Source organism: Chiloscyllium plagiosum, chromosome 14 (assembly GCF_004010195.1).
Source record: "Chiloscyllium plagiosum isolate BGI_BamShark_2017 chromosome 14, ASM401019v2, whole genome shotgun sequence".
NCBI classification, from domain to species: domain Eukaryota; kingdom Metazoa; phylum Chordata; class Chondrichthyes; order Orectolobiformes; family Hemiscylliidae; genus Chiloscyllium; species Chiloscyllium plagiosum.
This window is the reverse complement of record NC_057723.1, coordinates 42,083,711-42,100,973: the sequence shown is the minus strand read 5'-3', so window position 1 is coordinate 42,100,973 and position 17,263 is coordinate 42,083,711. Positions and strand designations below refer to the sequence as shown.

The 17,263-nt window shown below is 39.4% G+C and overlaps 1 protein-coding gene across 3 annotated transcripts in view; it reads right to left on the bottom strand.

The window, feature by feature from the left end:
* LOC122556680 (solute carrier family 23 member 1-like) overlaps window positions 1-3,030 on the bottom strand; it is a 128,795-nt gene extending 125,765 nt beyond the window's left edge. Inside the window, exons 1-2 of one of the 3 annotated variants that reach the window (XM_043703706.1) lie at window positions 2,928-3,030; window positions 2,233-2,304 (exon numbers count right to left, since the gene is read on the bottom strand). In XM_043703706.1, the coding sequence (XP_043559641.1) occupies window positions 2,233-2,304; window positions 2,928-2,960 (105 nt within the window). In that variant the 5' untranslated portion in view covers window positions 2,961-3,030. Of the gene's footprint in view, window positions 1-2,232; window positions 2,305-2,927 lie in introns of those variants that run through there. The other 2 variants (XM_043703707.1, XM_043703711.1) reach the window with 2 other exon arrangements.
* Window positions 3,031-17,263: the final 14,233 nt, after the last annotated feature.

Sequence of the window (17,263 nt, the reverse complement as noted above, 5' to 3'; positions counted from 1 at the left end):
CCCCTTCCCCAAATTCCCTCCCCCCTACCTTTTATCTCAGCCTGCTTGGCACACCAGCCTCATTCCTGAAGAAGGGCTTATGCCCGAAACGTCGATTCTCCTGCTCCTCAGATGCTGCCTGGCCTGCTATGTTTTTCCAGCATCACATTTTTCAGCTCCTCTACCTCACCCAAACCTGCTGAACATAACAGTTATGCTCCCATCTCCACTGACCCAACTCAATCCTGCCAGACATGACACACAACACCCCTATCAAACCTGACCCCTTAGCTCCTGACCTAACCTGACCCCATTGACTAATGGGCCTGATACCAACTGTACCTAAACCAACTTTCCCATCACTACCACCGCCATCCTCACCAGTACCATAAGAAAGAGTGAGTCATGGCCCGCAATGTTACTCCTGCCCTGAGTAGATTTCTCCTTAGTTTCCTTTAATGGATACATTTGGGTCAGGTCAGACTCAGAATCTTGACGGGAAATTTATTTGCTTCCAATATAATAGACAAACCTTAACTTCTACTAGCATGTTTATTAGTAATTTATCCTATGAGTGTCACAAATTGATCATCTATATGTTTCAAAACTGTGTCTTTTGGTAAGTTAACATGATCGCGAAGCGTCTGACAGTTAAGTGCCCCAAAAATTGCCAATGCAAGATGACCCCTTTAAATAACCCTGTCCAGTCATCAGCAGTTGCTTTCCTGAATTACTTTTTTTAAAATAATGGTGACTGCTAATATCCTCACCATTATTGCAACCATAAAGCCTGGGCCAACATTGATGAGTGTTTGCTAAGTGGAAGAATAATTTTATTCTTCCATAGGTCATGGGCATCATTGGTGAAGCAGGCACTTCTTGCTCATCTCTAATGCCTTGACATTAGTGCTTTGGTAGGCTCTGAAGACACATGGAGACCAAATAAGGATGCCAGATTTTCTACCCTACAGGGTATTAATGAATCAGATTTTTTAAAAATAAAAATTGATGTTAGCGTTAATAACTGTAATCATGAAACAAATTTTCAATTCCAGATTTTAAAATCTGAATTCCAATTCTACCATCTGCAAAGAAGAGATCTGAGCCCTTCCCTCCAGAGCATTTGCCTGGGCCTGTAGTTTACCTCGAATTGCTTATACATTGAAACTGTATTAGAAATCAGAAACTTCATAATAGTTAATTAATTGGGTTAATTTCTGAATTATTTTAAATTATGAAATATTAACTCTTTTGTTTACTACTTGTTATGCAATGCTGAATATTAGGAAATATGAAAAGACATTTAATAGCATTAGATGAGAGATAAAGCGTGTGTAATTTGCAAGCTGGGATGAATGAGTTTTTAATGTATTCATACATTGTGCCCACCTCTAATATCCCAGAGAAAGTGCTGGAGAGCTTTCATCTTGAACCACAGCAATATTTGAGATGTAGTGACACCCACGGTGCTATTAGAAAGGGAGTTTCAGGATTTTAGCAGGAAAGACAATATAAGTTGCGATGTTGCGGTGTCTTAGAGGGTATTTCTACTGCTCTTTTTCACATATTTGGTAAGACTTGCAGGTTTGGAAGATGCTGTCCAAAGAGCTTTGGTGAAGTGAGGCAGTGTATCTTGTAGATGATATATACTGCTGCAATTGTGGATCAGTGAAGGGAGTGAATATTGAAAGTGCTGGATGTGGTGCCAATCATCCAACTTCTTTGTTCTGGATAATGTCAAGTAACTTGATTACTGTAAGGTCTGATAGTAATGACATTGACTGTCAAAGGACAATGACTAGATTCTCTCTTTTTGGAGTTGTCCTTGCCTGGCAATTGTGTGGCATGTATGTTAGTTGCAACTGGTCATCACAAGTCTGGCTATTAGCCAGGTTTTGCTGCATTTAGGCTTGGACTGTTTCACTGCCTGGGAAATCACAAATGCTGTTGAACATTGTGCTGTTGAACATTGTGATAATTTTGACTTTTGATCCAATGATGAAGGGAAGATAATTGTTGAAGCAGTTGAGAAGATGATTGAGACCCAGACATTACACTGAGGAACTACTGCAGTGATATTTTGGGCCTGAGAAGATTTGTCTCTAATAACCAAAACCATATTCAATGGTGCCTGGTATGGTTCTAATCAGCAAAGAGTTTCCTTTCTGATTCCCAGTGACTCTAGTTTTGTTTGGATGTTTGATGCCACATGAGGTCAAATGCTGCCTAGATATTGAGGCAAGTCACTCTTACCTCACCTTTGGAGTTCAACTCTTTTGGCCACCTTTCAACCCAGGCTGTATTGGTGTCAGGAGCTGAGTTGGCCTGAAAGAATACAAAGTGAGCATCAGTGAGCATATTATAACTTTGCAAGTGTAGCTTCATAGCAGATGACCCATTCAGCCACATTTCTGATGGTCAAAAGAAGACTAATTGGGTGGTAGTAGGCTGGGTTAGATTTGTCCTTTTTGTGGACAGGACGTAGCTGGGCAATTTTCCACAATGTCATGCAGATGTCAGTAAAGAAACTTCACAGGAACAGTTTGACCAGAAGCATGGCTCGTTCTCAAATGATTTACTCTTGGCATCCAATTATTTCAGTTATACATCGTCTTCATTGACTTCACAATGTCATTTTGACCTAGGGCAAAGATTTGTAAGTTTTTGACAAATTGCAACACGTCCATCATAAACAAGACTTGTTTTGCCAAAGTAATGTCTTCCCAGGCAACATACTACATAGTTTACACTGCTGTTCAGTTTACAAATGATATTTAACATCACCTAAATTGCACTTCCAGATTAGAGCAATGGCAAAGATTTGTAACACAGAAGGTATCAGACCACAATGTCTGCAGTAATTTAGTTTGAATGCCACATATTAATTTCAACCACATCTTCCTAAATAAATTTAGTTAACTCATGTGGAAAGCTTAAAAAGATTTTACCTCATGCTGGATCACTTCTGAAGTTCTTTCCATTTTATAGATTAATTCTATCCTTTTCAAATAGTGTCACAGTAAAGTTCCAGAGCACCTACTGAGCTCCAGCACAAACTAGGAAAACATAGATTTCAAGTTAGTTAAAAACACCTTAAATACTTTAGGGAGGATGGGAAAGTTAATGATTTTCAAAATCGTGTGAAGGACTTTAACCGATAGACTGAGAGTTCTGGTATAGCAAAGTGAAATTATAACCAAGATTATCTTTGGATAAACTTTGTGAACTTCTCATAAAGATATGCATCAACAATATTGACCTATTCCATACACACTTCCAAACTAAGAATTTCAAAGTGAAATCACTGATAAATATATCCGATGGGTCTTCAGCAAATATGCTTGCAATCATGCAACAACATAACATAAATTACAAACATTATCTTGCATAAGATCTGAATCTTAATTAATATTATTTGCTGTTGTACTTTGTCTGTCAACAATTAATTTCCATATTTCTAATGAAAACTGTGTTTAAACACTTACCCATCATGGCATAAACCTCCCACCAGTGTTGAAGGAGTCAACTCTGAGTACTTAGGTCTGGCAATGATTTCATTTTTAACCATATTTTAGATATTTCTCCCTTTTAATATGTACTTAATATCCAAATTAAGTTTTTTCAGCATCAGTCGATTATCTGGCATTCAATTATCTGAATATCAGATTATCTGGCAAGATCGCAAGGTCCCGATGCTTGACTAAACTATGTTATCCGGCATTCGATTATCCGGAATTCAACTAACCAAACAAAATACTCCCCATCTGTGTCCTTCGGATAATCGAGGTTCCTCTGTATATGTGAAGGTTGTCCTACCACTGTCTGCTGTAATCAAATTTAGGCTTTGGGCTGTAATTTAATTGTCACTTGTTCATTACTCATGTTTTTTTCTCAATGTTGTAGTGACTGGCCAGCAAATTGTACACCTCAGCCTATGTATTAGTACTATCCTATTCACTTTCTATAGCATCATTCAATTCTACTGTCTCAGGCCTTAGAACCATCATTGCTAAAGAAATCTTCAGACCATCAAAACTTGCAAGGCCTCCCAAAGACACTCATCCTAACTTGGAAATATATCACTGTTCCTTCACTGTCATTGGGTCAAATTCCTGGTACTCCTCCATTAACAGCTTAGTGGGTCTACCTACAGCAGATAAACTGCTAAGGATCCAGGAAGCAGCTCACCACCACCTTCTCAAGGATAACTAAGGACAGGCAATAAATGCAACATCCTTGTCCCATGAGCGAATAGAAGTAAAAAAAGGGCAGGGTAACTTGATCCGTTGAGCCTGTTCAGCTATTCAATAAGATGATAGCTGATCTGATTTTAACCTCAACTTAACATTCCCAGATACTCCTGATAATCTTTCATCAGTTATATTGGCATAAGAAATCTGTTTCATGTCTGTCTACAAGATGGAAATTTGAGAGAGTTCAGATTGCAAGAACCAGCAAAGTTTGCGAGAAATCACAAGGAATTATCAATCAGATTTATCAAAGCGCAGAATACCGCACTGATGAATTTTCAACTGATGTAACTTGTAACAGAGTATGGCTTGGTCAACAAACAGTGATGACCACTTCAAGTCCAAAGGCAGGTGTGGAGATGCAAGTTCAAGTAGAGTGTTCTATTTCCTTATCTTCCCAGAAACAGTCCTCAATGACTGTTCAAACATTCAAATAATTTAAAAATAATCATTTAGCAAAACTGGCATTGATCAATCAATAGTCACAAGAACTGAAAGCAACAGCAGTACTTACCAATATGCTGTTGTGACGTATCCTTAGTTATGTAGTGAGCTTGTGGTTCTATTACTTCTTTATATTACTGGTCTTTATTGGAATACTAATTAATTGATTTGTTGGTGTGTCTACCTTTCTAAGAATTTATATTGGCCATAATAGGCTTTGCTTGTAAATATTTGATTGACTGTATGAGCGATTACGAGTGGCGTTAGTAGTTCACAAAAAAAGGTCACGTGATTTTGGTGGTGGGAATGTCATTTAATTGTATATGATAATACTTTTGTGTAAAGAAAGTAAAATCATTTATCAATTGGCTGGAGTCTGGCTCTGCATTAATCCATCAATTCACCAATACCCATTGTTTAATGAATTTACTGCTTTGCTGTTGTTTATGAATTCATTATCACTTGCTTCTTGAGTACTTCATGATGTTTGATGACCTACTCATTTATTAATTTATTATTGATAATGCATTTCTCTTTTTATTTAATTTGCTTTGCTCTGTAACCTTGCTCAGTGGTGCTGTATTTATTCATTTATTCGCTGCTTGTCTGTTGCAATTGCAAATACTACATCAGGTTGTCAGGTAGGGTTCCAGTTTGTAACATTCATTTTCAGGTGAATAGATGTTAGAAATGCAACTGGAGCGAGAATCTGCAGAACTGGAAGTGCACTCACTGTGCCAGTTGTACTTGGGTGCATAATTGTGGGCTTTTCTGTAATTAATGAGCTGAAAATTATGCTCATTTCTCCATGAGAATTTCCTTAAAACCCCAGATATAAAGAAAGTATACTAGCTCACATATTTCACTCGTAGTGACAGAACTGTTGTAACTACCAACCTCTGCTGTCAATCATCTATGAAACCAACAGCAACATCTGGCATCCATATGGAAACAGTCAAATGTAAAAATCAAGAAGTTGCTGGCAATGAATTCCCCCTCCTCCATAGATTGTGTCGTTGAAGACCTCACAGATGTAAATCAATTAGAAATCACAAAATTAATGTAATCTTTACATTTTACTCCTTTGTTCTTGTTCCAAAACATCTTGGAAAAGTTCAGTTCTATGAATAAGAAATAACTAGCTTTTTAATTTGCTACTAAATCATAATTACTTATGAACAAGCTCTGTAACTCTGAACATCTTAAATTTATATTCCTGGAATGTCAACATTCTCAATTTCATTTCTAAATATTTATTAGACATTTTTAAATTAATAAAATAATAAACATTTCAATTTTTTTAAAGAACATATTCATAATGCTTCACTTTATCTTTAGTTCTATTTATATTCAAATCCTGCAAAATTTACATTCTGTAAAATTACATTTTAAAAACAGTTTATTTTTATTTTTCTATGTTTTAGGTTGTGGACTGAATTGTGCAAAGGACTGTTTAAGAAACCAATAATTGTCAAAGGGATTGCTTCACTTTTTAAAAGCAAGTTGTTTGACACTCATTCTAAGTGCTGTTTATACAGCTGTATGTTCAAGCAGTGGACTAAATCTAGTTCAGACAAGTTGGAACCAGAGACTATATGCAAACAGAGATTTAATTAGCAACAAATAGCTTATTAGTCTGTAGTATGGTGACCTGGTGCTGATGACAAAGGCCTTCTGCCTGCTAACAATGATGTGATTGGCTATTAGAAACAGCTTATGGATGTGACTGTTGGAGAGAGGCCATCGGTTCTCCAAAAGAGAAGGGGCTGGCTATTTTCAGTGAAGTAAAAAAAACCCTCAAGTCTGAAGAAAGCCAGTTCATTTCCCTTCATCAGTTAATGTCTGCTGTCTGTTTAATTTTTTTGCCCATGATGTCAGAGATTTTCTAAGCAAGAAGCAGTTGCCTAAGCCTTCTGCAATGAAAGTACCTGGAGAAAGAAGATCAAGGAGCAGCACATGCTGAAATGCAAAAAGGATGATCTCAGCCAATTCTGTGGACAGGGATTATTAAAATGTCTGCCTAGTTTTTCCCTCCACCCATAATTTTTTTTTGTCTATGTCTATCTATAAATGTGTTTTGGGAGGGGGCAGCTTTATAAAAAGGTTAGAATTTTAACTAGTAAGTTTTATATATAACTGGTTCATAATTATTTATTTCTAGTTAAAATCTATTGGTCATAAACAATAATTCTTGTAAGTGCAGACATATGATTCATTGTTTCTATCAACCCGAGTCTAAATCACAGAGAAATTGAGTAATTTTTGCATTTTTTTACAAAATCTTTAATTTTTGGGATGGCACCAGGAATAGCTGGGCTTGAGTGTAACCGTGCTATTCCAGTGAGATGAAAAATATCCTGAAGAAGGGCTTATGCCCGAAACGTCGATTCTCCTGTTCCTTGGATGCTGCCTGACCTGCTTCGCTTTTCCAGCAACACATTTTCAGATGAAAAATATTGCAAACAAGTGAATGATAAAACATATTTGCTGCTTCTTAACTTGTTTTCTGTGAGAGTTCTCTAATGTAATTCACTACTTAGCCTGCTGAAGACATCATTGTTACTGGAGGTCAGAGATTTACTACAGCTGGTTCCAGAATGAAATTAATATGAAGGAAGCTGAAATTCATAGCCAGTGCTCAATAGATATTTATGGGGAGCCATCTTTGAAGTCAGCGGTGATCACATTACTTTAGGAATAAACCACACACTTAAATGAATGCAATGTTGGGAAGGGTAGCTTAATCTTGTATAGGGTCTTAGAAAGCAATGGAAGGATGTTTATGTAGTGTTTGTAATGCATTTTTTAATTGGTGAAATCTCTTCCACAAGTTACTTGAAGTTTCACTTTTCATCATTGCCTGGCTTTCAGTTATAGATTTATCATGAAACCTCAGCAACCATCAATATGCTCAACCATTTCCAATGAGGTGACATTGTTTGCCTCAATTTCTCTGCCGCCCCCTCACCCTAACCAACCTGTCTCCCAACGAACTGACTGCACTCCGTGTGCTTATGTCCACACCTGACTTTGTTATTAACCCTGCCAATACGGGCAGTGTCATTATAGTCTGGCATACTGAACTCGACATTGCAGAGGTTGAGTGCCAGCTCTCTGATACTATCTCCCCTGGACCATGACACCACCTTGGCACATCAGGCAATTGTATCAACTACAATTACTGACCTCATTTTACCTGGTGATCTCCCCACTTCACTGCCTCCAAACTGATAGCTCCCCCAGCACTGCACAGGTTGCTTCTACCTCCTTCTGAAAATCCACAAACAGGACTGTCCAGGCAGACCCATAGTCTCAGCCTGTTCCTGCCCCACAGAACTCATCTCTTCCTACCTTGGCTCAATCTTTTCTCCCCTGGTCCGGTCCCTGCCCTTGTGCATCCATGATTCCTCTGACACTTGATGTCGTTTTCGGAATTCCCAGTTTGTAGGCTCCAGCCACCTCACCTTTACCATGAGCATGCAGTCCCTTTTCACACCCCATCCCCCACCAGGATTGTCTCAGGGCTCATCACCACCCTCCTATGCTTGGCCAAGCTTATCCTCACCTTCAACAATTCTGCTTTTAATTCTTCTCATTTTCTTCAGATCAGAGGGGTGGCCTGGGGTACTCACATGGGCCCCCATTATGCCAGTCTATTCATGGGGTATTTGGAACATTCCTTGTTCCAGTCCTATTCTGGCTCCCACCTACATCTCTTTCTCTGGTATATTGATGATATCATCAATGCTGCTTCACTCTCTCATCCAGAATTGGAAAAGTTCAGCAATTTGACTTCAAATTTCACTTTCATCTGGTCTATTTCTGAATCTTCCCTTCCTTTCATTGACATTTCTGTTTCCCTTTCTGAGGATAAACTGGCCATTAATATCCACGATAAATCCACCAACTCTGACAGCTACGTATACTATACAATCTCGCATCCTGCTTCCTGCAAAGACTCCATTCCATTCTCCCAGTTTCTCCATCTCCATCGCATATGTTCCAATCAGGCCAACTTCAACAAGAGAACCTCCGAAATAGCCACCTTCTACCTCAAGCGAGGATTCGCTAGCACCGTTGTCAGCCAGGCTCTCAACAGTGTCCGACCCATCTCCCACACTTCAGCCCTCAGCCACTCTCTTCCCTTTCACAACTGCAAGTTCTCCTTGTCCTTACTTACTAGCCCACCAGCATCTACATCGAGAAGATCTTCAGCCGCCATTTCCTCCACCTCTAGCGAAATGCCACCACCAGACAGATATTGCCCTCCCCTCCCTTGTCTGCCTTCCGCAGGGATTATTCCCTCCAGGATACCCTGACCTACTCTTCTTCACTTTCAACATACCCCCACGGCACCTTCCCCTGCAACTGCTGAAGGTGTAACACCTGCCCATTTACCTCCTCCCTCCTCAGTATCCAAGGGCCCAAAACAACCTCCAAGTGAAGTAGCACTTTACCTGCACTCCTCACAATCTAGTCTACTGCATTCGCTGCTCACAGTGTGGTCTCCTCTACATTGGAGAAACAAAACATAGACTGGATGACCACTTCACAAAACATTTATGTTTTACCCACAAAAAAGACCCTGAGCTTCCAGTTGCCTGTCACTTTAACTCAACACCCTGTACCCTGGCCAACATCTCTGTTCAGATTTGTTATGGTGCTCCAGCGAAGCTCAGCAAGCTGGAAGACCACCTAATTTTTTGCTTGGGGACCCTGTAGCCCTTCAGACTCAATATAGAGTTCAATAATTTTGGGGCCTGAACTCTCTCATGTCCTAGCCCTCTCCCCCACATACTAGGCCTTGCTATCACATAAAAACTGAAAGAGCTACAGATGTTATAGATCAGAAACAAAAACAGAAGTTGCTGAAAAAGCTCTGCAGGTCTGGCAGCATCTGTGAAGTGAAATCAAAGTTAATGTTTAGTGTCTGGTGACATTTCCTCAGAACTATCACACAGTCTGCCATTACACACTACCTATTGTTAGCCACTAACCGTCTCCATTAATAACTATTCACCCCTCGAGCCAGATCGTTATCAACTGCTTTGTCTGTCCAACTGTTCTTCAGTCTCTTTGGGCTCTATCCCCACCTAAAGGTACTCCTTACCCCCTCCCCCACCCTATCTTCTGCATACAAACCAACATTTTCCTAGCTATCATCAGTTCTGAGGAAGGGTCACTGGACCTGAAGCGTTAACTCTGATTTCTCTTCACAGATGCTTCGAGACCTGTTGAACTTTTCCAGCAACTTCTGTTTTTGTTTTTGATTTACAGCATCTTACGTTCTTTCAGTTTTTAGTTGCTCAGCCATTTCCTTCAGTTCCCTCTTCAATGTTTGCTATTTCACTCATTTCCCCAAATGCTTTCTAACTTCATTCCTTGAATTGCAAAGAATGCAGTCTTCTGTATTACTGCCACACAGTGGTTTAGTCATTCATTGCCTCACTTTGCTGGAACACAGCAACTTTGTTTGGTTTTAGTCTCTCCTACTGAAAACAACTACTACTTTAGTTTATAAATAAATAACCCTCAATTTATTATTATCCACTCCAAGCCCTCTCTTTATCTCCCTGTATCATCCTTTCGTACTATTAATAATTGCTCATGAATTAATTTGCCATCAAGGATTCCTTTCAAAGCACATAAATTTCATGATATTTGACATATATTACGAACCAAGGTTAGAAGTAATAATCCTGTCATAAATTCATCATTCATATTGCTAATTATTCCAAAAGAAATGAGAATTAGCAATGCTAAAATGTTTAAATTTAAGAATTGTGCAATTCATCAAATATTTTGCAATGCAAAAATCTCCATTCTTGACAGGAATTCCAGTTCAGCATCAAAATTTAAAAAGGTGACTCAAATACAGTACTATTCTGTTATTGTTGCCATAACATCTTTCAGCCCTGGTTCCTTCTCTTGCCCCTGCATCAATGATTTAATTCTTTCACCATTGCCTTTTCTGCTAGCAGTGACAATATTTCATATCAATAGAAAGTGCAAGTGATTTATTGTAAGGAACTACATTGTAAGAAACAAAAATATAAATCAGCAAGTGAAAATAAATTATCATTTTTCACAGGTATATTAAACTAGCTTCTAAGATGACTTGATCCAGTCATTCCATGATTCATTGTTCCTTTCAGTAATTAAAATTCCATTTTGATTAAGCATGTTTTGGCCATAAGCTTCTTGGATTTCCATGTCAATGTAATGCCTTTAATGCGCTATTTGAAAGTCAACTGAGAGCACACCAGCTATCCAAAGCTGATTTTTAAAAAATATCAATTATGGTAATTGAGATGTGATTGAGTGAGGATGCATCTATAAATAAAGTTACAAATAACTTGCTCTGGACATCCTGCTTATATCTCAAGCAATAGTTTTTCCTTCATTAAACATTTTAAATTTTTTTTTCTTCTCAATGGGCAATCAAACAAGATTTTAATCAATTATCTTCATGGTGGATAGAGTATGAGGTGTTGGCCTTTGTCACCTGGGTGAACGAGAGTGTGGTGCTGGAAAAGCACAGCTGGTCATGCAGCACCTGAGGAACAGGAAAATCGACGTTTCAGGCAAAAGCCCTTCATCAGAAAATTCCCAATGAAGGGCTTTTGCCCAAAACATCGATTTTCCTGCTCCTTGGATACTGCCTGACCAGCTGTGCTCTTGCAGTACCATACTCTTGAGTCTAATCTCCAGCATCTGCAGTACTCACTTTCGCCTAGGTGAATAGTGATCCTAGGCAAGTGAGGACTGCTGATGCTGGAGATTAGAGTCGAGAGTGCAATGCTGGAAAAGCACAGCAGATCAAGCAGCATCCGAGAAGCAGACAAATCGATGTTTCCTGATGAAGGGCTTTTCCCAAAACATCGATTTTCCTGCTCCTCAGGTGCTTCCTGACTTGCTGTGTTTTTTCAGCATCACACTCTCGACCTGAATAATGATGGTTCCAACATTACAGAATGATATGTCAACATTGTAATTCACTGTATTCCAAAATCCTATTAATAGGACATCTTTCATGTGATATGGCCCCATATGCTTAATACAATGGTGTTAAGTATGGAAATCTTTGTCACAAGAAATAGTAGTTGTTGAAGCATAAATTATTGTGTTTTTTAGAAAGAAAAGTAGTTAAACATTTGAAGCAGAGAATGATAATTGGCTTAAGTTAGTGAGCAAGGTAGTGGGATTAATTATGGATTTTTCCAGCTACGAATGTGAACAAGTGAAATAATTGACTACTTCTGTGCTAAAACCTTTGGCTTCATTGTTTGACCGCCCGTAGGGCATTAAATTTGACAGAAATATTAAGTCTTTCTTGACCTTTTCTCTATTACTGAACATTTTAATTCTTGGTTATGTCCAATTGATATACCAACAGAGCTGTATAGAATTAGTTAAGCAATTCCTTAATGTTCACACTGCACTAGCTATCAAGAATTCTCTCCATTGCCTAAGGTTGAGTTTATAGTGGATATATTGCTACAATAATGCTCCTATATAAAGTTGCAGCCAAATAGCTATAGTATGGTTGATGGAAGGCAGTTATTTTCAATGAGAGAAGGTTATAATTGGCTCCTTACCTTAAGTATCTGTGATCCTTGAAGACCTGGCTTCAGATTGCACCACTTTGGCATGTACCAGTGGTCCTGCTTCTATTCCAGGAAACCAGTTGGTGAAGAATGATACTATCTTTACTCATTCTGACATTTATATATGTGTATATCTTCACTCAAACACAATTCAGTTTCCATAAATGATGTTTTTTTAAAAAAAACTTAACTTGTTATGACACGCCTCCAGAGGAGTTGGAACTTGAAACTAAACCTTCTAGCCCAGAGATAGGGACATCACTATTATGTTAAAACTCCCTCTGTAAGTGTACAATTGATATACAACTAACTGTTGGGTCTGGTTGGCTGACAGGAATGGTGGAATATCAATGCTGGATGGAAGGCTTATGACCCAGGCAGACACTGTCATTCCTCTGCAGTGTAATTTCAGAAAGCATAATAACCTCCTGTAGTGCAGATTCCTGGACAGCTGTAAAAACCTCTGAATCCTCTTTTTGAACACTTGTATATGAATCCATGAATACAACAGGCCAAGATTGTAAGTCATTAATTTATAGTTCCAGGTACCAAGGCTTCAGTCTAAGTTCCCACTGTAGCACTCAAATGCTGTGGCCTCTGTTCTGTTGCCAACAACACATAGTAGTGTTAATAAATATTCTTATGGAGTTCGCCATCACTTCCCCACTGGAGATGATGGGTGCTCATTCAAATGCTCCAAACAAAGTTGTGCGCCTAACTCCTCTATGCTCATGACAGCGATAGTGGTTTCCCTCATTGTGACAAACAATTCTGAGTGAATGCCCATGAACCTTTTGCTATATGGTACTTTACTGAAGTCTTCATCTGCTCACCCTGCAGCCCTTCAGGGATCCAGCACCTGTAAGATCCTTCCTGTTACTACGGTTGTAGCCCATTTGTGCCCAGTGATTCATCATAAGCTGATCCTACCTGTAAGCTACACTCTAATGTACGTACAATACCAGTTTTTGAACAGCTGACTGCAAATGTGAGGTTGGGTGGGTTTTTCTTCCTCTTCAATATAATTTTTCTCTCTAGACCTTTATACTCATCCACCATTAACAGGCCACAATTAGTGGGCATTCATGACACAGAAGCATAGGAGAAGCATTGGTGTGAGGAATGTGAGGATGGTGGGGGAACTATGGTTACACCATCTGCATATTACATTTGAGTATGAATATGAAATAGAATTTGAAAAGGTACATTAGGGAGGAAAATACCATCATCAATTACTTCATTGACTACCTTTCCAATTATTCCCAAACCAGCTCTTCCATGGACATTTGTATATGCAATCCCATTACCTGTCATGTGTTAGTTGCTGCTACTGCCATCTATGAACAGCCAGTGCAGGACCATTTGTTTGGTTGACATGCCTATCACTGCTGAATAGCTGGTACTGTGTGCATGTTATGTGACTTCAGCATGCAGTTTGTAGCAACTTTAAATATGTGTCAGCGTGAGATGATACTATGAGTGTGGGTTTTGAGTCATGGTTGCTATTGACTGTTAATTAGAGGCGAAGGTTTATGGATAGTGCAGCAGTATATGAGGTTTGTGCTGCAATTGGTAAGATTTTGCAATGTAAGAATACATTCACTGATCTTGATCACTTCTGGCATGTCTTTAAACTTCTTGTATCCCTGAATCAAGGACACTGGTGCTGGACTCTTCGCATTGATTCCATTAACCAGTAGATCTAATAGCCTTCTTCAGTATTTGTCCTGGCTACCTTAAGAAAAGAGATTCTCCTATATCCAAAGTGTCCAAAGATTTGGTGGTTGTATGCTAGGGCAGTGGGATAGCTCTCTCTGACCTGATATACGATTTGGCCTTCTTTCTACCAGTATTCATAGGATTCAGCAAGGCTGCATCCAGAACGGACCCCAACTGTAAGAGGAGCAGGCTGTCTGATAGTGATGTTAGACTTGCATGAGACAAGTAGCCTCTCAGCCACTCTTTCAGCTTGCCAGATTCATTCAAATAAGTAGACTACATGAAGTTTGCGTATTACCTTCATCACTTTGAATGGGCAATTGGGTAAATACATATCACGATCCACATGTTTGAATTTCACTTGGTTAAATTTAGCTTCCTACATATTTTGCATATGTCAATGTAATTGATGGGAAATCTTACATTGGTCAATCTGTTCTGGCATCAGGTGTTTTTTCAAGTAAGACAACTGTATTTTTTTATGGTAACTTTCTGATCTGCTGAAAAAGCTATGAAGTGAACAAGTTCACTTGTCTTGGTGATTGAATCAGATAAGTTTATCAATTGATGTCAGATGTTTTCGAAAAATGTAAATTGCTGTTAGATTTGGTCTGGCCACTGTTCTAACACAGCTCATACTGTTCATGTCAGATACAACCCTCATTGCCAGCATCTAACTGAGCATTTATCTTTAATGTTACTGTAAGACAGGGTGTTTGCATCAGCTGTCAAATACTGCCTGACCCATCTTAATAAGTATATCAGATAGAGCAAATTTTCTCATTGAAATACATCCACTATCAGTTGAATAAAACATTTATTTGTCATTACCTGCTTTTAAAAGTACAGTTCAATGGCAATGTGTAGCTCACACAAATGCACACTTAATAATTATTATGCAATATTATAGTTCTCTATACTTTCACTGTGGTATCTTCACTTATTAACTTTGTGGAAGTCAATGCCAACTCTTCATTCACAAAAATTGAAGCATATAGTTCTCGTGTCAAATAAGTCTAAATGAGGCAGATTTAATGTTCTATAGAGAAATGCTCACAAGTAAGAACATGTTTACAACACGGAATAGGCAATTCAGTCCTAACAATTCAACAGTAATTACACTTCCAACCAGGAAATAGCTACAAATATATTTATCTATTTTCTTTGCATATTCCATTAATTCATATACTTTCATCTACCTAAGCAATCTAATCCTGTGCATTGACTTAGCTTCTGCATCAGCTAATCTTAGAAATGAATTAACTCTAGTTCTGCATAAAATTCTGTTTAAAGATAGCAGCCTATCATTTGCTCCACGTGTTGTATGTGACATCATGACCCAGATGTTTTGATGGCTAGGTAGTCATTGCCACAAGGTAGACTGGAGAGGTGCATTTAGACCATGTGCAAATCTGTTGCAACTGATTCTAAGATAACTGTACAGGAAATTTAAAATTCGATAGTTAATTCCCACATGAGTCTGACACCCTCTGAAAAAGCCTCTGTTCAGATCAGAGAACTCTGAGAGTTCAAACTCATTTAAGCTAAATGATTTCCCAGGGAATGCTAGAGAGTTAACAACCTGTTGAAACCAATAAACTGAACTGCTAACTCACCTCAGCCATGCCGCCATCCAACTGTTAATACCCTTCAGACCTGACTCTCCATCCTCCAATATGATCCTCCAACCCCATGCACTTGACACCTCGACTTCTATGACCTAACCCCAGGGACTGAGTCAGCTTCATCTCCCATCATAGCTGTCAGCACCCTCACAACATTGTGCAAAACCTGCACCCACATCTCACTCCTCACCACCATCCAAGGCCCCAAAGGATCCTTCTACATCTGACAGAATTTACCACTTCCACCAATATCATTTACTGTATCCGTTGCACCCAATGTGGTCTCCTCTACATCGGGAAGACAGAACTCCAACTTGCGGATCATTATAGAGAACATCTCTGGGACACCCACACCAACCAACCCTATCACCCCATGGCTTAACACTTCAACTCCCCCTCCCACTCCACCAAGGACATGCAAGTCCTGGATCTCTACCATCAACAAATCTTAACCACCATATACCCGGAGGAAGAACTAGGCAGAGGTGTGCACTGCAGATGCTAGAGATTAGAGTCAAGATTAGAGTGGTGCTGGAAAACACAGCAGGTCAGGCATCATCTGAGAAGCAGGAAAATCAATGTTTCAGGCAAAAGCCCTTCATCAGGGTTAGCAGTGCTGCCTCACAACATCATTGGGTTCGATTCGAGCCTTGGGTGACTGTCTGTGTGGAGCTTGCACATTCTCCTTGTGTCTGTGCAGATTTCCTCCAGGTACTCTAGTTTCCTCCCACAGTATCAAATACGTGCAGTGTCAGTGGATTAGCCATGCAAAATATAGAGTTACAGGGATATGGTGGGGGCAGGGGCTAGGTTTGACTGGCTTGCTCTTTAGAAGGTTAGTGTGGACGTGAATCTATACCTTAAGGACTCTATGAATCACATGCCACCCATCCTCCCTCCACCACTTGTTATCATACTACCTTAGCCCACCCACCTGCTATTCTCCCCTTTCATTTACCTTACACAGTTACCTTCCTCTAAGGAGCTGTCAAAATGGTTGGCTGTGTTACTGAACACTTAAATTACATAACACGGCACGTTGTTGACTGTAATGGAGTTGTGGTTTCCACATGATTCTCTTGCATGCAGGCTCTAAACATTCTTGGACAGATCTCCCCAGTTTTGTACCAAATGGGTTGCTGACAGAAATTTCCAGAGTAGAAGTTTGAGCAGTGTTGGAAATAGGGTTTCCAATGCTGATTGGAATTTCTGGGAGACAAACAGGAGGCTTGAAGAATACAGCAAGACAGGCAGCATCAGGAGGTGGGGAAGTCAACCTTCTTCAGGACTAGATGTGTGGATAGAAGGAGCTACAGATAAAAGGGGATGGGGTGTGGTGGGGAGAATAGTGGAATGGTGAAGTAGTGATAGGTGAACACAAGTAGTGGTACAACCTGGTTAGTCAATGGAAGGATTGGTAGCTGGAAGAAAGGGTGGAGGTGGGGCAGGAAAGGGAACTGGGGATTGGGTGGGAAGGTTATTTGAAATTTGAGAATTCAATGTTAACTACTGAGCCATTGTACCAACAGCCCCTTATTCGTAATTACTCAACTCCAGAAATCAATGTGCATCCACCTGACCTGTACCATCCCTTCATAATTTTCAACAATTCTATCATATAATAAAATAAAAAGTTTCC